The following is a 26,340-nucleotide window of genomic DNA, read 5'->3' as shown; positions in this document are numbered from 1 at the left end:
TTATACCATAATAATAGATTAGCATAAATAAGAATAGTATACATATGTGCACTAAGAATTTTGCTTAGATTATAAAGAACCAAGGAAGCTTCCGTGTATGATGGTCATTTTGGAAAATCGGGTACGAAAAAATCCAGGAAAAACTTTCTGCGAATTGTACAATACCCTAGACTCGATTGTTGGTACTGCTGACGGATTTTCATACGGCAGTCACGAACGTTTGCGGTTACAGAGAAAGAAAGGTTTATTAAAACTCGTTGGACCAACAGACATGTATCGGCTTTCGGTAACGCGTGCACAAGATATTGGTTTCTGGACAAAGGATTCTCTTTTGAAATCGGCAGAATGGACAAAATCATCTCGTCGTTTTGGGAATCGGTCCAGTGACGTAACGAAGTATGCCTAATTACGTAGACAAGTAATGGCTCTTAATAGATCGTATAATTAAAATGGCATTTCAATTTAAAACATTCATAAAATGTATGATAAACAATTATCTTCAAGGCGATTAAAAAAATAAGAGCGAGCGATCCCTTTGCTATTATTTAAACCAAAGCAAATGGAAAGTATTTTATAGTTTCAAAATGTCGCGCTGTGTCTTTCGATTTATCGAGTTGTCGGCGAATCGAAATAATCGAAATTGGTAAATCGAGATAAGGATTCAAAAACTGCAACGTCTCAATTTTAGCCAAAGACAACTACCCGATTACAACATTGAATACCAAGTGAATCATTTCGTCTTGTATAGAAATACAGAATATACGCTTTGTTACGTTAGTAAGCATCGATTATGTAATTTCAAATGATCGCGGATTGATCTCGCTGCCAGATACCCGACCTATCGAGTTAAAACTATCGAGATGACAAGATGGCGGAAAATTGGGGAGTATTGACAGAGATTCAAAAACTGCGTCGGCTCCAAGTTCAGCGAGGAAACTGGCTGGCCACATCGCGGAAAATCGATCGACCTAATTCATTTTGAACGGAATTAAGGTAAGACATATTAGGCCGCACCTTGCCACGCAACTAAAGCGTCGCAACGTCATTATTGAAGCTTTAATCGAGCCCAAACTTCCAAGCTCCTCGAAAGGAACGGATACATCGTATGTAATTGTATTTCCCGAAATTTTCTAAGATTCTTGACGGGTGAAAAATTCCAGTGTCTTATGCGACACCACGAAAGAAGGCAATCTTTTTCAACTGATGAAACTTTGAGGTTAAGACTTAGTGACATCAAAATCCGCAGGACGTGCATGTTTTCTTTTTACGTTCTGATTATTTGATACTTCACTTTTAAATTATATTCAATTAACGTAAGAAAAGTTGTTATACTGATCGAAACTATGTAGTTTATGATTACTACATTTGAAAGGAAGTATTTGTTTCTACTGATGTGTATATGATTTAAAAATAAAAAGAAATGAAAATAAGTAATTAATACGCTATTGCTGAAATAAGCACAATATAACAGTATGCATTGTTTGCAGCATAACGCCAAGTCTGTCATCACTGTGGCAGGAGAAGGCTTTTGGTATCTTCACAGGGCACAGTTAGTTTTCTCAATGAGAGCCGATCTGTCATGTCTTACACTGAACTGGAACATGGCTACCAGGTAAATTTATAATTTTTAAATCAGTTTTTATTATTTGTATTAAAGTAATTTTCTACTTAAAATGAAATAAAATATTGTCATTTATTAAATAATTTGTCTTACGATCTTTGATATCTGAATCAGCAAGTATTGCAATTCAACGAATTGATATAACATGTTTTCTAGGGTCTTAAGAATGCAAGCCGACCGATCTTCTACGTAGGAGACATCAACGCAGGACAACCAACTCTTGTAGGTTCCGTTGGTTCTTCAATCTACCGTTCATCTAAACGAGTGAGTTGGTTTCTCTTTTAAATTTTGCTACTACTAACCTCTGTTATTGATGTCCTTTAAATTAATACTTAATTAAATATTCTGTTATTTTATGAATCACTTCACAAATTTATAACCACATTTTATACCCTGTCATCACATTATTGAAAGTTGCCAAGGCAATGGTTGCTTAGCACCAATGATTGTTACTAGATCGTATTCCTCTGTTGCATTATGTAATTTAGTTACCTTGAATATAAACACGGTTTTTAAGTAAAATGTTGATCTCTGACTAAGAATTAGAATTTAAATATTAAACGTTTTTAATATGACCATTTTTCTGAGAAAGGAATTAAAAATTTACTGACAACACTTCTACGTATAAGGAATTCACTCCCAGTGATTGTAGTATATTTATAATATCTTTCTGTCAGTTATTAGTACTGTCGTCCTTTCTTAACGATAACAACTTAGGACTTGATTTCTCTCAGTCTTAATAGTAAACCACCTCGACCAATTGAAGAGCCGGAGTAGAACTAACTCGCGTCCAGTTGGCAAATTAAGGGTCGTTGCCACATACCTCTAAATATATCCCTTCTGAAAAAAAGCCCCGGACATCTGATGTCAAGTGAGGCCTGCCTCAGTTCCTCGAGCCAGCTCAGTTCCCAGTATACTTTAAAACTTTAAAATATCAAGGTGAAATAATCAGTGACAGTAATAGAAAATTATTAAAAATATATTCAGTTTATAGTGAAGTTTGGTGAGGAAGTTTTCAATAAAAGAACTATCGTTTTTCTCACAAAGGTGACACGTGTTAATCATTGAAATGCTTAAAAAGTTTTCTTAAGATAACGAAGTAGTGAAACCCTGTGAACTTATATCGAAGATATTGTGTCACTGGGAATTTAATATACTAAATATAGGAATATTATACAAAAGCTAACAAATTGATGTTTTGACTATTCCGATGGCATGCATTGCACTCGAATACGTTCGATAAAAAGTGCTCAATGAAGAATACTTTTTCAGTATGAAGTGATAGTTTGTAAATAATTAATATTAAAGTGCAAATATTTAAGGGACCTAATATGAATTAAAGCTGCAAATTGAAAAACATCAACCAGTGTCGAAGAGATGGATCAAATCAATTCTCTGACAGAATCCGAGGCCTGCTTGACAACGATTCCTGATGTTTACATCGTTGACTGTGACAATGAAGCAGAACCGTACTGGCAGATGATGGTAGTTTATTTATTACTTTATAAATCCAATATAAATATATTTTGATTTTACTTTTCATGATTACAGGATAATAAGAGTTTGTGAGACTTTATAGCTCTAACATCTAAGAAATGAGAAGCAATAATGTTTACTTATGTTGTTTGAGTCTTGAGATTGATAATTAAATTTAAATTTAGATAGATGTATCGAAAATATGGAATTTTTGTTATCAATTGTGAACTGCGACAATCGAGCTCGACCATGTTGACAATTGATTATAGTCGTTTGTTATCGATTTTAAATAATCAATAAGAATTTGTACTGGCCCAGCTATTATTGGGCTTTTTCAATCAAGGACGAATCAGATTAACCTTGAGCTTGGACATGAAAGGGTCTCATAGTCGCAGCAATCATTATTTAATAATGAAGACTAATTGATACTCTGCATCACAGATTGATGTGATTTTATACGACTCTCTAGTAGTGGATTTAAAACATTCAAATTCAAGTCGTATTGCTGATCGGAAGCTGTTCTATAAAAAGTTAATTAAATCTATATTCAATGATTTCATAGCGATTACGTCCTTCTCTTACAAACATGCTCAGGCGATATCTGTAATCAGTTACATACTAACAGATGACTTGTGATAAGCGTAAAAGAATCTGAAGTAACTTTGTCGCCCGACAGATAAGAGCATTGTCATACATTTGTGACCTTCGTTTACCGATACTTACAAGTAATAACGAAACGGATTTGCGATATGAAAGCGACGATCCGAATTACCTTTAACTCGGCCTCTTAGAAATGAATAATTCTATCATGAGCTAGCATTAATATTCATTCGTTGACTCTGTGCTACATTCTGTGAGTCGCGTGTGACGCAACCTTGGTAACTCATTTATCGAGTTCGTAGTTCGTTTTAGGCCATTTGGGAGTTATCGATAAATAGTCATTCGGACTCGCAAAAAGAGACAGACTGATGGTTAACCGATAAGTAGAGGACCACGTGCCAGAGTTCAACACTGGTGCCTCGCGTTCGCCGTCGAGGATTACTTAAACTCAGTGCTAATTAATCCGGTCGAAGAGCGACAACGGTACGTTCCTCTCCGAAGATGTTTGACAATTACGAGGATATCTTTCCTTACTTGTACTTCAGCCCTTGTCGAACGACTTTGATGGTGGGTGGGTTTTCGACGTTTATATTACGCATTTATGTATGATTCGCGTGTAAGTCTTTTTTCGGTATCAATGTACGCACTGTTAAAAATATTTCGATATTTCGAACACATTCACAAAGGTATCCAAATTTTCGTGTGTGTCTTGTGACAGTAGTGCACCTGTTATGTACCTTCGTACACAATCGCCATTAAATTCTCTCAGGTGTAATCTAATGTTAGTATAGGAATGATTTCGAAATTTGTATACTCGTAAAACGAAATCCGGAATAGAATTGTATACGGACATTTCGAAATATCGTATCCTGAAATAATGTCGACTTCATGTATACTATGGATATTAAGGATAAAGTAATGGATATTATTAACAGTGGATGTAGCGATATCTCCCGTTAAATGGTAATAGAGGAAAAGCATCGACTGGAATTCATCGAATCTCGACGGAACGTACCGCCTTATCCAGTGATATATATTTCAAGATTAATGATTGCCCTATTACTCCCGGAATGACTGTTTTACTCGCGTTTATTACTACTGACTCAGTTGCATCCGACAAGTGCGGCGGTGCAGTTGGCTTAGGCGATAGCTGTAGCAGGTGTTAACTTTGGCTGAATCGCCAATTAGTTGTCCATCGATGCTCGACAGGGACGCACTGGAGGCACCTCTTAGGACTCCGTATCTAATCGGTCTCTTAGAATATTTTGTCATTTCGCGTGACACGATGTTAAGTGAAAACCGATAACTCCATTAACGTCCCTCGAAGATGTGATTGTACGGAAATGCGGAAACAAGGCGGTACATACTTCTAATCGACTCGAATTCATGGAAGGACATTCTATGACGTCGGTGGAAAAAAATAGCGTTATCCTTAATTGAAAAATGTATAAATGAGAATATCAAGCAATGACGCGTTAAAATATAAGTGCACTTGTATCCGTGAGTTTTGCAGCCGTTATGCTCAGTCTTCGTTGTTGCATAATCGTAAACATTTGCTACCCTCGCGGGTGATAGTGGTGCGTATAATCTCGAACCAGTTTAAGTGATAAAAGTTCGTAAGTTGTAAGTGCAAGTAAGGACACATTCAGTTGCCATAAGTGCGTGTCGTATTTGTAAGGTCGGATTAACGAGCTTTGTTAACTAAAACGAGAACTAAGGCGGAGAATAATTTATATTCCTCATAGATATACGAGACCGAGGAATGGAAACTGGCTCGAGGCCTTGATCATGAAATGCTAATGGAAACGCAGATCTGAATTACGCCAAGAGCGGAATGGTGCACCACACAGACAGTAACGCGTTCATTATCGTTGCATAATGCAAGCCATCTGCCGGGTTTAGAAAAAATTATATGTACTTGTTCCAAGAGGCGAGAAAAGAAACCAACGTACTTAATGGCTCGAGTGCCTTTGTAGTTAATTAAACAGCAAATAAGGTCGAGCGTTGACATTGGCGAATACGCGAGGATGCGGAAAAGACTCGTCTCGTAAATTACTAGAAAATAATGATTTCGCTTTTGCTGGTTTTCGCAACCTAAAAGTAAGAAAGAAAAAAAATGTGTAACCGTGCCGAGCGAGGGATAAATTACTCGATGACATAATTTACTAAGAGCATCCAAGGCCGAAGGAATTTATTAAGATCAATGGAAAGCTTTAACTCTGAAAATTCTAGCGGAAGTTTAATTCCTACCGACCGTAAACCGCGGGTGGAAGGCTGAGTCGTTCATAAAGCCATTGCATAATGGAAAACATTTGCTGGAATCGTAGAACGTGACACGCTCTCCGCCGTTCCTCGGTGCAATTGAAGGATACGTGCGTTCGTACACGAGGAATTGCTCTCCACGATGCCCTAGTCCGTTTTTTATTTTTTGACGTGGTATGCCTTTTACGGGGATATCTCATGGGCAAATCCCAGCGGCGTGACAAGAGTCTATTACGCGTACTCGCTAATTGTCGCTCACCTAATTGCACGAACAGAAACGAAATATACGTCGTTCGAAAGAAATAGTCTATATCGTAAAGATGAAATGTGTGAGAAATTTTGAAAATCGACTAAATGGCATCATCTCAAGCTTGACATTGATTTTCTAGCCAGTTGGCATCGTCATTTTCCTTGTTACATCCCGATACAACAAAAGTATTCGAAAATTATGCCTTGAAAAACTTCAACCCGTCGAGCGAAATATGATTTCGAAGGACGTATTCTATCCGAGATTTGCGGCAGAGGTGAAAGTTTGAACTTTTTTTTATTACTTTCGAGCTCGTCGGCACGAGGCATTAATTCGGGAAATTCTTTCTCAAGCTTGACATTGATTTTCTAGCCACTTGGCATCGTCATTTTCCTTGTTACATCGCGATACAACAAAAGTATTCCAAAATTATGCCTTGAAAAACTTCAACCCGTCGAGCGAAATATGATTTCGAAGGACGTATTCTATCCGGGATTTGCGGGAGAGGTGAAAGTTTGAACTTTTTTTTATTACTTTCGAGCTCGTCGGCGCGAGGCATTAATTCGGGAAATTCTTTCTCAAGCTTGACATTGATTTTCTAGCCAGTTGGCATCGTCATTTTCCTTGTTACATCGCGATACAACAAAGGTATTCCAAAATTATGCCTTGAAAAACTTCAACCCGTCGAGCGAAATATGATTTCGAAGGACGTATTCAATCCGAGATTTGCGGCAGAGGTGAAAGTTTGAACTTTTTTTTATTACTTTCGAGCTCGTCGGCACGAGGCATTAATTCGGGAAATTCTTGACCCACTTGTTGACAGAATTAGGCGCTCTTGTTGACTGGGTTCGAGTCCACCGTCACGGGATTGGATTACCCAAATTTTGTGTTAGGTCTCGTAAGCTCGTCGAGCGTGTCACAGGAAGTGGCCCGCGGAGTGTCTCCCTGTGGTTTGGGTAAACAGCTGATGAGCTTTTCGCGCGAGACGCACTCCGAGAGCCAGTCGCTTCCACGCACTCGCCGGGGCACGATAGATAAACTCGCGCTCGAGTTCCCGATTCCGAGGTTCACCTAAAACTCTCCGTTTTAACGCGATAGGGCAAGATTCTCGCAGCCGGAGATACGGAAATAAAGAGGGAACAATAAGGCGTATAAATTGTACCGACAACGAGCACCGGACGACGACCTGTCGTTGATAAAAATTGATAAACGATCTTGAACACAGGACCCCGGGTAGAGTCTTATCGCGGTTTTTTTCTTGCTGAAACGAACCCCGGGATAATCATTTTTCCCGCTGTAGAAGCCTTTTTCGTGATAAGAGGTTGACAGGTAATCAGGAGCGATCGGGGATCTCGTTGGTGAGAAATTAAAGAGAAGAATGTACTTTGGATTAAATAGAGGGATAGAGGGTGCACTGGAGGAGGGATACCTCCTTGTGGAGGAAACTCCGGAACTAAGAAACCTGGACTGCTAGAGGAGGGGCTATGAAAAGGTGAAATTAATTTCGGAAATGGTGGAGTGAACCTCGGTGCCGATGGAGTGGACCTGGTGGAAGGACTGGTGGAGGCTGAAGAAGTGGAGGAACCGGAACTCTGGAAAGGACTCGACGATGTGCTCGGAAAACGGCGACCCCGAAGACCTGGAGGATTGCTGTTTCTGCGACGATTGCCTCGTACGTTGCCAAACGATGCGCGATGTGCGGCTCCTCTCCTCCCCGGATTTGCGCAAATTGTTATCGACCGTTTATCGCGTTAAAAAACGCAGGCTCTATGTTATCGCGATTTTTTCCTTTTTTTTTTTTTTTCCCCCCATCGCTGGCAGTAACCGTTCACCTTGCGAATAATCCAACAATAACAGAATGTTGCGTTTCTGGCGTGATGAATTGTCTTACCAGCCAGCAACCACTGAATTGCTTAAGTGTGAGTCGTATAAGGAGATTTTGACAGGCGAAATTTACCGCGATAGTTCTTGGCACGAATAAGCCCACGTGGCTCTTCATTCACTCGTCCTGCGAAGTACCACTTTGGTCCTCGTCGAAGAACTTGACCTTATGCTGGACCACCTCCTAAATCCGTTGTCTCTTCGTTGTCTCCCAACGGATTTAGCCGCGCTAATTTGGGACCGCTTCAACGAATTCATTAATTCCTCCCACCTTGACGCCTCTGTCATTGGTCGCAATAAATTGTGCAGATGGTTTCTACAATTACGAACGTTCTCGTAACGTTTTGCGAATTTGCGGTCTAGACTGCGTTCTACCGTGAACTTGATTGTGTGGTTATACTTGTCGAAGGGGTTGTAAAAATATTTTTCAATTGCAGGGCGAGCTGTCGGACGGGTGCATCAGCGAGGATGGGTGCATGGGTGGATCGGAGCTGGAGGGCGAAGGGAAGCAGGTTCTGGTGGGTATATGCGCTATGGCCAAGAAATCTCAGAGTAAACCGATGAAGGAAATCCTAACCCGCCTCGAGGAGTTCGAATACATCAAGATCATTGTCTTCCCTGAAGAAGTCATTTTAAAGGTAAGCCACTTTGCCAGTGTCGATAAATATTTTCGGATTTAACAATATATTCCTATTCTCATCTTCGGATGTTTGTCATCTTCTATTTTTGACTGCGGTCTGTTGTGTTCATTGTGCTTTGTTATAAGAAATTCCGAGTAGAGATAATGACATTTAGTATTATAGTCTTTCTTTAAGACGTTACTTAGTAGTATACAATTTTATTTTTACAGGAACCCGTCGAGGACTGGCCTATAGTCGACTGCTTGATAAGCTTTCATAGTAAAGGATTCCCCCTCGACAAAGCTATTAGTTATGCTAACCTTCGTAGCCCATTTATTATTAATAATCTACCGATGCAGTATGACATTCAGGTGAGGCAAATGGAAAGGAATGGAGGAGAAATGATAGATTTTGTTTAGTTCCATCCCCGAGTGATGTATTGATTTTATTATTATCGTTGAGGTTTCAGTCATTTCTGTGTCTTATTCTGTACGGTAACTAGATTATGGAGCATGGTAGCTTTATCTAGGAAATTAAGTCGGTCAGTATTCGTGAAAGAATCAACGCTAACAATAATAGAATTTTGCATTATGCTAAGCAGGATCGAAGGAGGGTATATGCAATCCTGGATGGAGAAGGAATCGAGATCCCTCGCTATGCAGTCCTCGATAGGGATTCAGCAGATCCAAAACGTAAGCCACTTTTTATTATTATTCCTTTCTGACCGATCCCACTAATGTTTGCAGTGCTCCGTAAGGCCCAGACTTCTTACTCTTCGATGACCATTCGCTGTTCTTCGATGAACTTGAACAGTGCTTTTCGATGCTTGTCGATGCTTATCGATACATAATACTGTGTCATTCCTCAAGTGCTAAACTCTTCGAGTCTCTTTAATTCTAACATGTTGCATTGTCCTGTGTTGAATGTTCAATTTTTTGACATGCGAAGAACAAAGGATCTATTTCAGATCATGAGTTAGTAGAGTCCGAAGACCACGTAGAAGTTAACGGAGTGACGTTCAATAAACCCTTCGTCGAGAAGCCAGTCTCTGCCGAAGATCACAACATTTATATCTACTACCCTACCTCCGCTGGCGGTGGTAGCCAAAGGCTGTTTAGAAAGGTAAGAGACTCATTAAATTAATAATTAAAGTATAGGTGGTCTACACGAGTGTTTTGAATCTAACAAAGAATATTCATTTAACAGATAGGCAGCCGAAGTAGTGTATATTCTCCGGAGTCTCGGGTTCGGAAGACTGGTTCTTACATTTACGAAGACTTCATGCCCACCGATGGCACCGACGTCAAGGTGTACACGGTTGGGCCAGACTATGCCCATGCAGAAGCCAGGAAGAGTCCTGCTCTCGATGGCAAAGTTGAAAGGGACTCCGAAGGGAAAGAGATCCGCTATCCAGTTATACTCAGCAATGCGGAGAAACTTATTAGTAGAAAGGTCTGTTTGGCTTTCAAACAGACAGTCTGCGGATTCGACTTACTGCGGTAAGAATTGCAATATTCTGGAATATTAAAATCACGCATATCTTTAAACATTGCGCTGTGACTACTGGAAGTTATTCTGTATGCAGTAGTCATGGTGCAAAGTACAGAATCGGAAGGATTATTCCGTGACATTGATTTGAAACTCTTTTACGTCTTCTCTCAGATTAAGTAAGGTTCTCTCTTGTTTCCTCTCTCTCGAATTACGTCGCGAATAAGGAGTGTGAGTAATTATTTAACTCACCATCGTAGAGTACTCATTCCAATGATAGTATCAGTGTTACCTTAGAAGGACTATCACGTTACAGTGACTGCGAAGAATACTCCGAAGCACCGGGGCTCTATGAGACTTCCAGAAGAAGTCGACACAGTGCCTTCGGAGTGTTTTGTGCTGTTCCAGACGAAGTGCTCGCCACTGTATTTATTTATCAAACGATACGTTTTAATTAAAGATTTTGTTTTTCTTTGTCTTTCACAGTGCTAACGGCAAGTCGTTTGTCTGCGACGTCAATGGATTCAGCTTTGTGAAGAATTCCAATAAGTACTATGACGATTGTGCTAAAATCCTAGGGAATATGATATTAAGGGAGCTGGCTCCCACATTACACATTCCCTGGAGCGTACCATTCCAGTTGGATGACCCACCAATTGTACCTACAACATTTGGCAAAATGTAAGTAACCTCTTCGCTGATCCTCCGATGATGTTCAATAATCGATTACCTGCAGTCTACTGATATCTATAATTTGATATTTCTATTAAAACTGTATATGAAGTAATGTAATTAATTCGGTTCTTGCTGGGAAATTATTTACAAATAGGATGGAACTACGTTGTGTCGTGGCAGTAATCAGACATGGTGATCGGACTCCGAAACAGAAGATGAAGGTTGAAGTGCGACATCCCAAGTACGTTTCGCCGTAGTATTTATTTTATTGTATCTTCTACGTAAATTGAAAATCCACCAGATTAATCAATCAAAAGGTCTCAAGGATGGGATAATAAAAACAGATTACACGTGAAGGAATCGCCCGAAATAGATGAATGCTTTTGTTACGTACCAGATTCTTATTGAGATTTTTCCGTGAAATAGGTTCTTCGAAATATTCGCAAAATACGATGGTTACAAGCATGGACATGTCAAGCTGAAGAGACCCAAACAGCTGCAAGAAATCTTGGATACAGCCCGAAGCCTACTCACGGAAATACAACATCGAGCTGCTGGTCCGGAACTTGAAGAGAAGCAAGGCAAATTAGAGCAACTGAAGAGCGTTCTAGAAATGTTAGGATCATATCAGTTTATGCTAAATTAATTGGTATATCTAGTAGTACTAACGGATAGTAATTCTTTTTAGGTACGGACACTTTTCTGGAATTAATCGCAAGGTGCAAATGAAATATCAACCGCGAGGTAGACCGAGAGGAAGTTCCTCCGACGATGGTAACACCTATAGTATGCTTTATTTTTTTATTCCACTGTCTTGATCCTATTACTTAAAAATACTCTAATGGCAGAGTTTGCTCTACGATCGACGAACCGAAAGCTAAGTGAAATATATTTAACTACGGTAGCAATTGTGTATATATCACTTTTAACTTTGACGCTGAAGCCAAATCATCATCAATTCTGCTGGATTCATAATATTGCACATAATTACATGCATGAATATGTTTATTAATAGAATTTCGTACGTACAGAACGGTGAATAATTTTTTCCGTAAATAACTGAATGATTAACTTTAATGCAAATGTATTCAGCCTCCGTTACAATAATATTAAGTCAATTGAAATTACACCTTTGAATATTTCAGTTATGCATTTTCGGTGTGTTGATTATGTAGAACTGGCAACGCGTTACTGATTCTCTTCGTATATGTACTTAAAATTTGGATAAGAAATTAACAAGATAATTGTTTATTTTGGTGTTACTATAATTTAAACGTTTTGTTTTCATCTTAACTAAGAAAGAAAATCAGTCTCGCAGGGTATTTCTCAGACTTTTGCATTGATCGATGAAGTTTGATATCGGATTAAAATAATTTCAGATCGTCTTGGAGAGCCTTCCCTGGTCTTGATTTTAAAATGGGGTGGAGAATTAACTCCAGCCGGTAGAATCCAAGCCGAAGAATTGGGCAGAATATTTCGCTGCATGTACCCTGGTGGTCAAGGTAGACACCTTAGTGGTTCGTATCTTACGCTCTTATGCTTGTTTTGCTTGCTAATAAGTTGATTTTGCCAAGAGCATCAGTTCGACTCTTAATTTGATTCCTTTCGAGGAAGTGCACATTTTAGGTCGACTTCGAGTCTCCCGTCGAGATCAGCCTCAAGAAACGTTCGACTTATGGCAATATACGAACCACAGAATGGCGCAGATAACGCTTCTCGACTGAAACAGGAATTGAGAGATCTTGTAGAGAATTGCTAACTGTTCGATAGGAAATGATAGAATCCTAATGCTACTTTTTTCCTGTATTTTTTCATCGACTTCCGTGCACGACTCTATTAATTGCATTCGAAGTTTCCAATAACTCCTTCGTAACGTCACATTTTTATGAATATTTGTCAGAGGACACGAAACTGATGTACGGTGTACATACCTTCTGCAACATCTTTGATCATTTTTATTTTTGCAATTGTATTGTTGGTTTAATACTTCTACACTACACTGTATAAAAGGAATTGTGTAGTTTTCGTTGTAGAGCCCTTAAAGAAAAACAGTATGTGCTAACGTTAAATCGCTTTTAAAGTATGTGACAGAGATGCATCTATTATATACATATTTTTTTTTTCTTTTCACTCGAACGATTTCCATAAAAGTGTGATTTATGGTTAATTACTAATGTTATTTCAGAGGAAGACTCGGAGATGTTACCAAGCCACGGTAACTTTCCAATTTCCAGTTTTTTGCTTCCTGGTAGATTGATGTAGGTCACCTCGATGTGTGTTTAGAGAAATCATCTTTCTTAAACCACAAATCTACTGGTAGAATAATTTTAACGCCTTTTAACCACGAATCGCAAGGTCGACTTTGACAAGTCTATTATTTTCGTGAATACAATAGAATTATTTTACAAACTTTTCGATAAACTTGCGATTCGGGTATATTTTTTTGTTAATAAATGTACATAGCGTAGTTTTCTGCACGATATGATGATTTCAGTTTCAAATTTCACCGCTAGTTGCTTGTAGTTGAAAAACAATTCAATATCATTTTCACATCGAACCGCTTATTAAGTACGAATTACAACCATTCTAGGATTCATCATTTATCACCATTCCGATTCGTACATCCCATAGAGAAGATATCATAAATTCTCACTCCGTGATTACTATTTATGAAAGCGAATATAAATGTATACTATGATTACACATGGGTCCCGTCTTTAAACTTTCAGCTAAAAAATTCCTGGCGTAGCATTATATCATTGAAAAGATTGTCCTGAAAGTTCATAGAATCTTTTTAATTATAAATTCTGTTTGTTGTTTTGACAATTGCAAACCTGTTGAATATAAATATACGATATTAGCAGAACTTCTTTAAAAATGTAATATTATTACGCAGGTGACTACGCTGGTGCTCAAGGCCTTGGGCTGCTTCGGTTGCATTCTACCTTTCGACATGATCTGAAAATTTATGCCAGCGATGAAGGAAGAGTTCAAATGACTGCGGCAGCTTTTGCCAAAGGTTTATTGGCTCTTGAAGGAGAACTAACGCCTATCTTGGTGCAAATGGTGAAGAGTGCGAACACCAATGGCCTGCTGGACAATGACTGCGATAGCAGTAAATACCAAAACATGTGAGTGCATTGTACACAACATTTGTAAAGAGATGTTACATTTTATAAACAATTGTAGTGCCTTAGTCCAAAGAAACAATTTTTCATAGATACCTTTATAGTATTAGTTACCCTGCAGGGATGTCAATGGTATTCAACATCGTTGTAGGGTAAAGACGCGACTTCACGAATTGCTACAACAAGATCGTGAATTTACACGGGAAGATCGCGAACAGATTAATCCTGGGAATGCCTTAAGCATCAATGCGGCTCTTGATTTTGTCAAGAATCCTGTAAGATGTTGCCAACACGTCCATTTACTCATCCAGAAACTAATGGATATTGTCCGATTAAAGAAAGATGACCCGAAGACCAAAGGTGGGCATACAATCATTGGATTACATTTTATTAGTTTACGGGCTAATGTCAGATGTATATTTTAAATTGATTTGTAGATGCTATACTGTATCACGGAGAAACTTGGGAATTAATGGGTCGTCGATGGGGGAAGATAGAGAAGGACTTTTGCACGAAACACAAACGCTTCGATATTTCGAAGATCCCTGACATCTATGATTGCATAAAATATGATTTGCAGCATAACAATCACACGCTGCAATTCGATCATGCCGAGGAACTGTACATTTATGCAAAGTACCTCGCCGACATAGTGATTCCCCAGGTAATTATTTGTGTGGATTCTCAGCAGAAATATGTGTTAGGTCATGACGTTTAAATTGCTCTTAATAACTCCATAATTGATAATCAATTTTCTTTCAGGAGTACGGACTGACAGTACAAGAGAAATTAACCATCGGTCAAGGTATCTGTACTCCGCTGTTGAAAAAAATCAGAGCCGATCTTCAAAGGAACATCGAAGAGTTTGGAGAAGAAACTGTAAACAGGCTTAATCCAAGGTATTGAATGTTTCTTAGCGTATCATATTAATTTAGTCTCTCGGTACCAATGTTATTACTTTTATTAACTTCTAACAAATGATTTTAGGTATTCGCACGGAGTGTCGAGTCCTGGTCGACATGTGAGGACTAGATTATACTTCACCAGTGAGAGTCATGTTCACTCTTTGCTCACTGTACTGCGTTATGGTGGCCTTCTCGATGTAAGACTTATCTAATTTACTTTTGTAATCCTCTTCCTGCAAATTTAAAGACTTAAATGGCATTGAAAGGCAAATTACTTAACAGGTGATAAAGGATGAACAGTGGAGACGTGCAATGGAGTACGTGAGTATGGTGTCGGAGCTGAACTATATGTCTCAGATTGTAGTGATGCTCTACGAAGACCCAACGAAAGATCCAAGTAGCGAAGAACGTTTCCATGTGGAGCTTCACTTCAGCCCCGGAGTGAATTGTTGTGTGCAGAAGAATTTACCACCAGGACCAGGCTTCAGGCCACATTCTCGAAACGAGAGTAGTCACAATCTGGTAAACAAATAATCCATTCATTTATTTTATAGGTTCATATATGAAAGGATATTTTTAAACTGTAGGAAAATATTCTCAATTATAATTTTACTATTCGTTGAAGGGTGATGGTGGTTCGGGGCAAGACAACACATCGCAGTGTAGCACTCGCATCGAAGAAGAAGACGTGGAATTGGGTATACTTGAGGACGATGTATTGACACCACCGATGCAGCTTGTAAGTTCAAGATCGCATTTTTTTTCTTCATGCATTGTTTAATAATGTCAGCACGAAACAATGGATGGTCAGTGGTTTACTTTAGATTTATTTAGAATTTCCGTTTAGTCTCTATAATGTTTATGAGTATATGTGCTGCATTATCTATGCATGTATTCTCTTTCCAATAGGATAATTTGTTAATTACAATGATGTCCCTTTGTTTTTAGGCTCAGCCTGTTCCGCCCAGATTCTTGTTCCGAGTAATCACTAACATAATTATTATTTCGTTATTTCATCATATTTGCATTTATGTGTATATATTACTCTTTGTAGCAACTTTTAAGGTGCTTAACGATTTATCAATTTAACGCTTTGTATAGTGTAGGTTGAAGTAATCGAATAATTTTGTTAATTTCTTCTAATCAGTAGTAACTAGATTCTAATTAATAGTAATTAAATTTACTTTGTTTCTCTTCGATCTCGCGCCATGTGTTTCCAAATGCAAAACGTGCTAATATAATTTTCAACTTTAAGACTACCTCTCCTCCTCTCATGGAACCCGAAGTGATGGACCCTATATTGGATAGTCCGACAACTAGTCGAGCCATCGACATGATGGACCTGGATCCAAACATGATGGATGAACCATTTGATAGTGGTTTCTTACAAAGTTCAGCACCAATCCCTATTAGGTGGGTCACCCTCTATAATTATCCTTTATTTTTTTAATTAAACATAATTTCTAGTTTTTCGTTCAAATGAAATGCAAATTCTCCTGACAGTTCAGCGATAAAGGTATTGATATGAAGAAACATATATTAACTTAATCATCTAATCCAGTATATCGTAGTGCCAAGACTGAATACATTAATTATCATAATTACCGAGACTAAACTAAAGTTCTTCTTTACAGTGCTAGAACTGTAGCTGGTCACGAAGCAGCGAGACTTGGCAGTCAATTGGCAGCTAGTCAACGACAAAGGCGAGAACGAGAAGCTGCAGGAATTAACGAGCCCAGAGCTCGCAGTTACGATCATCAGCGGCAAGAAAAGCCAGACAAAAGTAAGTGTACCAGTCTTTGGACTGAGAGACGAAAGAAGGAATTATGCTGGGAAAAACAGCATTATTTCATCTTGTCGCTGTACAGTGGGTGCACAATTGATTTAACAATCCTAAACTTAATTGAAACATTTCCCTAGCATTGCGGGGAAAGAAAAAGTGTTTTGTTGAAACTAGTCTGAAAGACTGTGTCGAAGCAGCTTCCAATCGGCACACTCTGATTAACCTGCTATTAAGGTTAACTAACAAATCTGCCAAAATGAATGATTACGAGATAAAATAACCCCTTAATTAAATCCCATTTTCATTGATTTTGTAGAATGGAATAGCCTGCGTCGAGTGTTATTATTAACAAGTTTTCTATAATAGCAAGTACTTGACAACCTGGTTCTATTTGATTACGTAAACAGTGAGGAACATTGATTGGTCAGTGTGCGTGGATCAAAGATTCTGTTAAAAAAAGTATGCAGCTAGGTTAGGTGGAAGGTATTTCCCTCTCGTATTTTTCTAAAAGAAGGCTAAGAAAGTATACGTTAAAAAAGAAAACAAGAATTGCAATGATTACAGAAACATCGCTAGCGCCATGTGAGGTATCGATGCTTCGAAAGCAAAATTCATAGTTCTTTAATGGCGGTCTGAAGAAACGTTAAGTTCAGAAAAAGTATGCGAACCAGTATCCTCTTTTCATCGCTGTATTTTACATTCCTTCGCAAAGTGACTGCGTAGGAATGCAGAGTAGATGGTCGTAGCCCATGAGTCTGTACGTATCAGTGGTTCGAATCATTCCCTTGAAAGATTTTCACTGATTTGCAACTGGAATAGAAAGAGGAGATCTGAACTAGCTGACGTAGACACCTCTTTGTCCTCTTTCGTGTCTTTTTTTGTAGCTGCGGACAAGCTGCAGTATCAGAGCTTGGACGCGGTCAACAATGAAGGTATGTCACTTCGCTTACCCCACAGCACGAACCATGCCTTTGGGAATAGCTATCACAGGTGCCAAAATTTCGTGGGTTCGCACCGAGTCCCTTACACCTAAGGTGGGGGAAAGCTTTCCTTCGTATAACTCCTTCGTATCGAGGAAGGGTCTCTAGTTCCCAATGATCTCCATGCTTCGAGCAGACATCTTCTTCGCACTGCTGAATGTTCTTCGATCCACCTTATTCCATCGAAGCAGCTTCGAACCATTTAATAGGGCCTTGTGTTCTTCCAAAGTGCAATATATTATACAGATGAGAGGGAAGGAACAAATAAGGATATTCCTCACGGGCTCCAAATGTATTCCCATTATCAGGCGACGAAGTAAGAGTGCTTTCGATTCGTACGACAGAAGCTAATTTGTTGACTTGCCAACCGCCCAATCGAGTGAAAAAGTGTCACTGAACATTCACAGCGGACACTGACACCTTTGTTATGGAACATCCCTGGTTCATTCTTTACGCACTTTAAGCTCGACGCACCGTACCTTGATCCCCCTGCAAGCAAATGCTCTGTACATACTTATGAATTATCTCCGATCGAACTTTTCTAATTTAGTCTCCCAGGTTAACCAAGGTTCCGCTTTTGTTCTTCGTAAATACTTCCTTTTTAAGTTTTTTTTTTTTCCCGTCCGCCTGTAAATATTCTACACTGTTTCCACCTTTACTATTCCGCCTCGAATACCTTTGAATCTCTTATAAGTATTTTTTTTTAAGCAATTACATGTATATATATTGTATGTAGATTGATCCTGACGTGGTATTACATCTTAGTGGAACAAAAGAAAAGTATGATTTTCGACGTTTAGTTGATAACGAAGAAATGTAGGACTCAGTTGAAATAACTCTTTGCTCAGTGATAGATGTGCGCGTGGAGGCCGACAGATTTTCAAGTAGCGACTGTTTGGACCACAACGGTAGCGTGATCCATCCAGCCGCTCTTAATCCCGATCCAAAACCTCCTGAAATCATTTCAGTCATGATTTCTCCACGTCACGATGTCTCTCGGTGTCTTCGGCTTTTATTCGTTTTTTTCACTTCTCTCTGTCTCTTGCCGTTTTTTTTTCTCTCTCTCTTTCTCTCTTCTCCGAGCCCCCTGCACTGACCTTCCGTTTACGAGTTTCGCATTGAAAATGTCTAAAAGCCATCTTAAGTTTCAGAAGCAATCTTATTTAACGCGTCCTCCGAAGCGTAAGTTTATGAATTATCATCCGTTCAGGTTTCACCGGTATTTTCCGATTACTTTTTTCGCTTCCTTATTGCGAATGTCTAGTCAACGGGCGGTCTCTTTTCTCCTGGTTTCGCAATTTTCGTACTTGCATGGTTAGCGTGTGCAGTGTGCTCGTTCAAATCTCTTTTGCATTTAAGGTGAAGCGAAACCCGTCGAGAAACAAATTGATATACCATCTGAAACAGTACGCCACGTTATCGACGTTTATATACATTAATTGCAGCTATATCGTACTACATTGCTATTGTGATACCATTGATCAACTGCAGGGCCATCTGTTGCATTTAGTGCCAACTAAATTTTGCCTCCGAGAGCTTCATGCCCTACTCTCGTTATTTTCATCTTAGCACAGACGCTCTAAAGACACTTTTTTTGCCTTTATCGTGTTCAAATGCAAGCTCGTCGATTACTAGAGTGTTCTAAATTGTTTTCCCGACAGCCCTGACACTTTCGTATCGCACATCAGAGTACACAAAAATCGTATTACGATCGAAATATAGAAGCACGGCGGCATCCTGGTTCGAGTCCAGGCTAAAGAAAAAAATAATTCTTTTTAGATCAAAATTTTAAAAGCGTCAGGACATTTCTTAGGTGCTCACAATTCGCGTGGTAAAATTTCAAACGGTTCGGTGGAACACCCACAAAAAAAAAAGAAAGTGTCATTCTAGTCGACTGGTTTGAAAGGGGTTTCGCTTCACCTTGAACCGTCAATTTAACTAACCACAGTAAACTACTAGTGTATTTCTATTCTATTTGCATTTCCGTTTTTTTTTTCCGTCCGAGTTTTGCGTTTCCGCAACGAAAGCTGCGGTGCTCCAGAGACGACGTAACTGACTGATTTCTCTTCTTTCTTTTTTCTTCCCGATCACTCTCTCCCTTCACCGTCCACGCCCCGCTGTCTTCGCTGACACTCTTTCATCCGATCTCTGCATACGTGACGACGCCCCAGAAGAGACACCGGTGATCAGGGTCCAAGCGGAGGCTGACTTCGAGGACCCACCGGAAGAGAGGGAAGTCCTCGAAGTCAATCGCCTCGGCAAGCCGGTCACCCTGGCCCATTCCGTCAGCTCTCCGGAGTTTCCGATTCCGGTGACCCCCCTGATAGCGGCACGCACCGAAGCAACCGGTCCTCTCGTAACCCTGCACAGCGTCCCCCTAGCTTCGCCTAGCAACAAGTGCGGCCCGCCCATAGCGAACCAGGTTTCACAACCTAAGAACACTCCCCGAAACCTGGCCTGCGAACCCAAGGTCTACCATAGGTCGCACTCCGAGATGAGACTGCCCGATATCGAGGTCACCGGTGAGTCGGACGTCACTGTTCAGGAAACTCGGAAGCCGTTGTCATCGGCCTCCTCGCTGTGGCCTCGGCAGCACCTGGAGATCCTGCCGGAGGGAAGCCTCCATCAGGTGGACCCCGAGAAGAGGTCCCGGTCGCTGTCCCCTGGGCTGTCCAGATGCCTGTGCTACAACTGCACGGTATCGGAGCTGATACTCCAGTGCAGGGACCTATCCCCTTCGGAGAGGTCCAATTTCAGGACCTACTTTGCCAGGTCCCTCAGCCACAAGTTCTTCAACTGCTCCTGCTACTCGTTTGGACCTGACGAGGCTTGGGAAGGCGACGGAGAGGAGTACCGGTGCTGCTGTCCGGGGCCCTGCGAGTTTCTCGCACCCCGCCTCAGGGAACATGGGACTCCTCGACGTCGATCCGCCTCGCCGAATTTGCCGGTTCCCAAGGGAAGGAACGGCGGTCACCCCGAGCGGAACAGGAATCACTCCTCGACCAAGGCTGAATGCTCCTGCGAGTACCGCAAGCCGCTGCTCTGCGAAGGGCACTGCGACGCTCTGAACTCTTGGTGCAAGGATTGCCTCGGGGAAGGTCGCCACGGGAGGTCCGCTTCGCCGAGTCTGCCCGATTCCCTGGAAGAGAAGGGAAATCGGTACGATCTGAACGAGAACCTATGCGGGGAGAAGTGTAGACCTTACGACGAGAACTCCCGGAACGGAGGAATCGGCAGGAGCGTCTCCGAAGGGGGTACGGCCAAGTCCTCGCCACCGGAGACTTCCCTCTGCGGGATCGCCAGACCCCCGCAACCTGGGGGTCGGTGCAGGTCGAGGCCCACCGCGAAGAGTCCGCTGGCGAACGGTGAAGAGCCACCGGAGACTCCACCGATCAGGTCAATGTCTTGTCCGGAAATGGGTGCTCGTCTCGATACCAGTCCTTCCCTCCGTCCTAGACGGTTCTCCTTCGAGCCCTCCATCCCTGGGTCGCCTGGATCCTCCCGACGTGCCCCCGGTGCTCCAGGGCCGTGCTCTCGCAGTCATCAACCGAGACCTAACTGCTTCGAATCGCATCGATCTCATCCGTCTCACCTCGGGTCGGACGTTCCGCCCGCCCATCGTCACTTCACCCTCCTGCGTAGACGCTGCAGCGCTTCGGAACTCGACTCCGGGAACTCTTCCGGCCTCTCTAACTCGTCTAACAGTGAATACGATCGTCCTCGTTGTCGGCGCTGCAGGCTAGACCCGGCCACTCCTAGAAGACCATTTCCCAACCTCCAAACGCAACGATCCTTCTCGTCTCCAGACACGCGACCTTCGATCATTCAACCTGACCCTACCTGCACAGCGAGGCGCCACCGACACAGTATCTCCGGACAGATGAGTTATTTCAAGCTGTTGGGATACAACGTCAGCAAGAAACTTACCGGGTCGGCTAACAGCCTCTTCAGCACCGCTGTCATCAGCGGCTCCTCCAGCGCGCCGAACCTCAAGGACATGGTGCCGCCCCACGCCTCCGCCGTTGCCGGTAAGTCGCACACCCTTGACCAACGTCTTCGTCCCTACAGGTACGTCTCGATCGAACTCCACTGGGATGTAACTCCTCGCACCTCCCCTGGACATCCGGAAGCTGCCTATTGTCCGGGACCATGGTTTATTATTTACACTTTTCTACGGACTGGGTGTAACGAATCGTACCAAACTTCACAACGTGAACGTGGAGGCTGTGAGAAAGGTCCTGACACTTGTGACATTTCATTGATTATTAAAAAAATTGTTAACATACCTACAAAGAAATTTAAAGGGAAGAAAAAAAGAAATGAAATTTCACGAGTTTCAGAATTTAATATTTAATTGTTATATTTTACCGGTTTACGGGATTTCTTTAACAAAATGAATTCTTCTGCAGCACCGTATCATTGTTAAGATCTATCTGGCGAACAGTTGTTACGATGATTCACAGCGATCGAAGTTTAATACTTACTTTGTGCCGGTTTATACGATTTCTTTAACAAAATGAATTCTTCTGCAGCACCGTGTCATTGTTAAGATCTATCTGGCGAACACTTGTCACTATGATTCACAGCGATCGAAGTTTAATACTTACTTTGTGCCGGTTTATATGATTTTCTTAACAAAATTAATTCTTCTGCAGCACCGTATCATTGTTTAAATCTATCCGGCGAACACTTGGCACGATAATACTTTGTGCCGGTTTATACGATTTCTTTAACAAAATTAATTCTTCTGCAGTACCGTGTCATTGTTAAGATCTATCTGGCGAACACTTGTCACGATGATTCACAACGATCGAAGTTTAATAGTTACTTTGTGCCGGTTTATACGATTTCTTTAACAAAATGAATTCTTCTGCAGCTCCGTGTCATTGTTAAGATCTGTCTGGCGAACACTTGTCAAGATGATTCACAGCGATCGAAGTTTAATACTTACTTTGTGCCGGTTTATACGATTTCTTTAACAAACTGAATTCTTCTGCAGCACCGTATCATTGTTAAGATCTGTCCGGCGAACACTTGTCACGATGATTCACAGCGATCGAAGGATTCGGTGGAGTGCCACCTATCAGGCCGCTGGAGACTCTGCACAATGCCCTCTCGCTGAGACAACTGGATTGCTTCCTGGAGATGATGACCACTGGGCCTTTGTTCCGCACCCCGGCTTCGTCGCCTCCGAAGTTCCCGTCTCCTGGGGGCTCCACCCACGGTTCGGTCATCCAGAATCTCAGTATCGGTGGCATCAGTCGCGAGTACCACTCTTCCGATTCGGAAGCTGTCAGGTACCGTAAGAAATTAAATAAGAGATCTTTGTGAGTATTTTCATTTTGTTTATTCGTACCCTTAAGCGTCGCCTAGTGATCGGTCCTCGCATCTAACAAAGTACTACCATTTCCTGTAGATCCAGGAGGTAGCTCTACTCCTAGTTCATTAGTATCGGTAACTTATCCCATGCGTCATTGCGTTATCAGAATTTAAAGGGCAACGTTGTGGGCGGAAGAGCCGCTTTTAATAAATTTAAGATTTCAGGGCGATTCGGGCGACCACGAAGTCGTCCTCACGGGCGATCCCATTAATCTCTTGAACGATACCTCCAACGGGGAATCGAAGAAGTCCTGAAATCTGTCCCGGAACATCTTTTGCACCAATTTACTCTTTGCAAAGTCCCCTCCGTTTCCGTAGCCATATTGATAAATGATATCATCCAGCTCGCCATGTTTGTCCCACTCGAGCTGAACGTACATACAGTCTTCTCGAGTCGCCTTGGGGATGTCGACCGGCCATTCTTCGCCGACGAATTTGATCTGCATGCTTTTAAACCGTTTGTCGACGTTCATTGTAATATCCGGATAATCCTTCAGGATGCTGTCTCGCAATTTGGATACGCAGAGCATTCTCTTCATGAAGACGTCTATCGCCTTACAGGTCCTCTTTACCATCCCCAGGACGTTCTTGTCGGTGGGGTCGTAAATCTCCTCTTTGAACCTTTTTTTAAAACTAACAGTCGGCGGCAAAAAACACCGACCATTACTCGGATACCACTTCCGTAGTAGTCGTACGTAGACGAAAGCCATCTTGAATTTACCGACTATCTTCGACTCGTTATCCGTGACGACGTATATGTAACTGACGCGACTGCCCCCTAGCGTCACATCCGCGCCGCATTCGGATTTAATTCTTTCCTTCAAATCGTAATCCGGATTTTTCATTTTCTCCAACCACTTCTCGTGGATCATCTCCTCTTTCTTCCTGTGCTGGAGCCGGCGGTAGAATGGTCGGTGCGTGGGAGAATTTCGCAATTTTAACCTGGCCTCCGGATTGTCGGAGTCGTAGTAAGGCTCGCTGTCTGACATGCTTTCATGTCGGGCGTGGTACATGCGCGTGTTTTTTAATGGCGATAACGCGGAGGCCTCGGTCCCAACAGTTGGAAGGTCGCTCGAGTCGGACTGCATGTCTGGAAAATAAAGCGAGTTGTATGTAATTTTAACTCCATTTTTTTTCGCGTTATTTTGCTCATGCGTTGTTTCCTTCCAGATACATCACCGCTACACCGAACCAATATAAGTTGGGACAAGATGGGGAAGTTACCGACATCAGGAACCAACCATCACCTACCAGTCCAAACAGTAAGATTCCCTCAATTATTCAATGTTAATGACATTAGTAGAATTATTGTTAATATTGGTCCCATAATCTTATTGGAATAATTGAGGAGGACATCTGTTATCATTTTTCTATATCTCTCCATTAAGTGCTTCAGGTTCAGAGAACATTTCGTTATGTACATACAAACGACGAACAATAACCCTGTAGTAGAGGGTAACTGAATGTTAATGAAATGGTAAAAATTGCGATAACGATAATTGGATATCTGGTGCGTTTAAGGTACAGGCTGGAGCAGCGAGCCGCAATCTTTCCTATCTTCTGAACCATCCTCTCCGGCTCCCACATCTGCAGGAGAGTGCAGCATGTCGATAAGCTTAGTCAGTAACGACGGGTGAGTCGCATGAGTTGGAAAAGCGAAACACTAGAGACAATTTATCTGGACACCCCAACATTTCATATTGCACAGTGATAATAAGAGTACTCAAACTCATGGGGTGGAATTCTTAGTCGAGGCTCGGCAGCAGAATCTGGGTGAGGTCTGAGTAGAGTTCTAAATCCAGTAAGTTACGTCAGAAACGAAGAGAAATTCCCGGTCATTTCTCGGTCATTTCTCCAAAGCCTTTTTTGTCGAGAAATTATGAGAATTTGAATTTTTCAACAGAGCGAACGAGAGGTTTCGATTAGCTATAAAGAAACATCGTAGAGGGGAATTTCCGTTGTACGTTCTCCGTAGCCAATGAAAACCTCCCATTCGCTTAGTCGCAGAATGAAATATCAGTTCGTTTGAAACAAATGGCATGGAATTTTCCGTGAAGTTGTACATACGTGAATATTTTTAGCTGGAGGTAAATACGACCCTATAATCAATATTTTCTAATAGTAATTATTACTCTTTAGGTTGAACTTTGAAGTTGATTGCAAAAAAAAAAAAGTTATTTAAATGAAGAAACCTAAAGTATAAATAACAAAATTAACGTTCTCTTAAATTCTCAATGTTCCCGGTAACTTACGGTATGTTTTACAGTTACCTTCTCCAATTTAATGTTACCGAGAATTTTCGAACTCTAGGTCTGAGTTCTCGACTTGAAACTTACGTTAAATGCGAAAGATGGCGCCGTTGGTTGCCTAGAATATCAAAAATCATGATTCCAACGGATTTCTTCAATTTCACTTCGGTCTCTTTATAATCATTTTACTGAAATGACGTACGGAGGGCCTCGTTTAATATAGTTTGTAATGTAAAGCGTAACAGACGTCAACATAAATATTAATATCGGTAGTATGACATTCCGACTTTGCAAAAACGTGATCGTTAAAACGCTTGAAAGTCGAGCTTCAGTCGAGGACGTAGACTCGACTCAGATTCCCCTGTCGAGTTTTGACTAAGAATTCCATCCAAATACCCTGGGTAAAAAGTGGGCGTCAAACACTTCAAGACCCACACTTCCCAGAGATCGTTTGCAAGGTGCCGATAAGAATCGCCGTTATTATCGTTCCGGATCTGTTTTGCAGTTCGCAACCGTTCGGTGCCGGGCCAAAGTTCTCGACAACGCCGGGCCTGGACATCGACTTTCACGACATGTACATGAACCCAGGTCATGACTGTCGTGAGAGCCGTGGCAGTATCTCTTATACGGATTACTACAGTAACGAAGATGGACTGATTCGCAGGAGTGGCACTTTTGGCAGCCTCCAAAAAACCGTCTGCACCGGCACCGGGGAGTTCGTCGTCGATTCCCTGGACGACGACGAGGACCACACGCTGACGTTGAAACAAACCGAAGAGCAGAAGAAGCAGGACGTAAAGTACATTTTCGAGCAGCGCGAAACCACCGGTGCGTCGAAGCCCAACCCCAGCTGCAAGAAGATCGGAAGGTGAATAATAACTGCGAACCTGTCAGGGTGTTGCGAAAGTGTATATATATATATACGACATCGTGACGTCATAACGTCAAAATATTTATAATACAGGTAACCCTCCTATAACACGGTATTTAGGTTCCTAGAAAATGCCGTGTTGTGTGAAACCGTGTTGCATGAGACCCAGAGCTAG

General features: G+C 41.4%; 2 protein-coding genes across 15 annotated transcripts in view; one reads left to right on the top strand and one right to left on the bottom strand.

The window, feature by feature from the left end:
- The first annotated feature begins 510 nt into the window (after nucleotides 1-510).
- LOC105696240 (inositol hexakisphosphate and diphosphoinositol-pentakisphosphate kinase) overlaps nucleotides 511-26,340 on the top strand; it is a 29,918-nt gene continuing 4,088 nt past the window's right edge. The window contains exons 1-29 of one of the 12 annotated variants that reach the window (XM_012418540.2): nucleotides 511-993; nucleotides 1,488-1,612; nucleotides 1,778-1,885; nucleotides 8,525-8,725; nucleotides 8,938-9,078; nucleotides 9,309-9,399; nucleotides 9,663-9,829; nucleotides 9,914-10,206; nucleotides 10,682-10,876; nucleotides 11,025-11,111; nucleotides 11,297-11,485; nucleotides 11,559-11,656; nucleotides 12,250-12,387; nucleotides 13,767-14,001; nucleotides 14,120-14,358; nucleotides 14,436-14,662; nucleotides 14,761-14,897; nucleotides 14,986-15,100; nucleotides 15,186-15,425; nucleotides 15,529-15,642; nucleotides 15,852-15,884; nucleotides 16,159-16,316; nucleotides 16,538-16,686; nucleotides 19,838-20,188; nucleotides 21,473-21,694; nucleotides 22,720-22,993; nucleotides 24,216-24,307; nucleotides 24,567-24,678; nucleotides 25,800-26,162. In XM_012418540.2, the coding sequence (XP_012273963.1) occupies nucleotides 1,580-1,612; nucleotides 1,778-1,885; nucleotides 8,525-8,725; nucleotides 8,938-9,078; nucleotides 9,309-9,399; nucleotides 9,663-9,829; nucleotides 9,914-10,206; nucleotides 10,682-10,876; nucleotides 11,025-11,111; nucleotides 11,297-11,485; nucleotides 11,559-11,656; nucleotides 12,250-12,387; nucleotides 13,767-14,001; nucleotides 14,120-14,358; nucleotides 14,436-14,662; nucleotides 14,761-14,897; nucleotides 14,986-15,100; nucleotides 15,186-15,425; nucleotides 15,529-15,642; nucleotides 15,852-15,884; nucleotides 16,159-16,316; nucleotides 16,538-16,686; nucleotides 19,838-20,188; nucleotides 21,473-21,694; nucleotides 22,720-22,993; nucleotides 24,216-24,307; nucleotides 24,567-24,678; nucleotides 25,800-26,162 (4,802 nt within the window). In that variant the 5' untranslated portion in view covers nucleotides 511-993; nucleotides 1,488-1,579. Of the gene's footprint in view, nucleotides 994-1,487; nucleotides 1,613-1,777; nucleotides 1,886-3,532; nucleotides 4,265-4,864; nucleotides 7,879-8,524; nucleotides 8,726-8,937; nucleotides 9,079-9,308; nucleotides 9,400-9,662; nucleotides 9,830-9,913; nucleotides 10,207-10,681; nucleotides 10,877-11,024; nucleotides 11,112-11,296; nucleotides 11,486-11,558; nucleotides 11,657-12,249; nucleotides 12,388-13,766; nucleotides 14,002-14,119; nucleotides 14,359-14,435; nucleotides 14,663-14,760; nucleotides 14,898-14,985; nucleotides 15,101-15,185; nucleotides 15,426-15,528; nucleotides 15,643-15,851; nucleotides 15,885-16,158; nucleotides 16,317-16,537; nucleotides 16,687-19,837; nucleotides 20,189-21,472; nucleotides 21,695-22,719; nucleotides 22,994-24,215; nucleotides 24,308-24,566; nucleotides 24,679-25,799; nucleotides 26,163-26,340 lie in introns of those variants that run through there. The other 11 variants (XM_012418555.2, XM_012418552.2, XM_012418560.2 and 8 more) reach the window with 11 other exon arrangements.
- Nucleotides 22,902-26,340, bottom strand: part of LOC105696251 — a 52,302-nt gene continuing 48,863 nt past the window's right edge. For all 3 annotated transcript variants that reach the window (XM_012418589.2, XM_012418591.2, XM_012418594.2), the window contains one exon: nucleotides 22,902-24,135. In XM_012418589.2, the coding sequence (XP_012274012.1) occupies nucleotides 23,207-24,133 (927 nt within the window). In that variant the 5' untranslated portion in view covers nucleotides 24,134-24,135 and the 3' untranslated portion in view covers nucleotides 22,902-23,206. The remainder of the gene's footprint in view (nucleotides 24,136-26,340) is intronic.

This window comes from Orussus abietinus, unplaced genomic scaffold, assembly GCF_000612105.2.
Source record: "Orussus abietinus isolate OABI.00-Male unplaced genomic scaffold, Oabi_2.0 scaffold37, whole genome shotgun sequence".
NCBI lineage: Eukaryota > Metazoa > Arthropoda > Insecta > Hymenoptera > Orussidae > Orussus > Orussus abietinus.
This window is presented reverse-complemented; position numbering and strand designations above follow the sequence as displayed.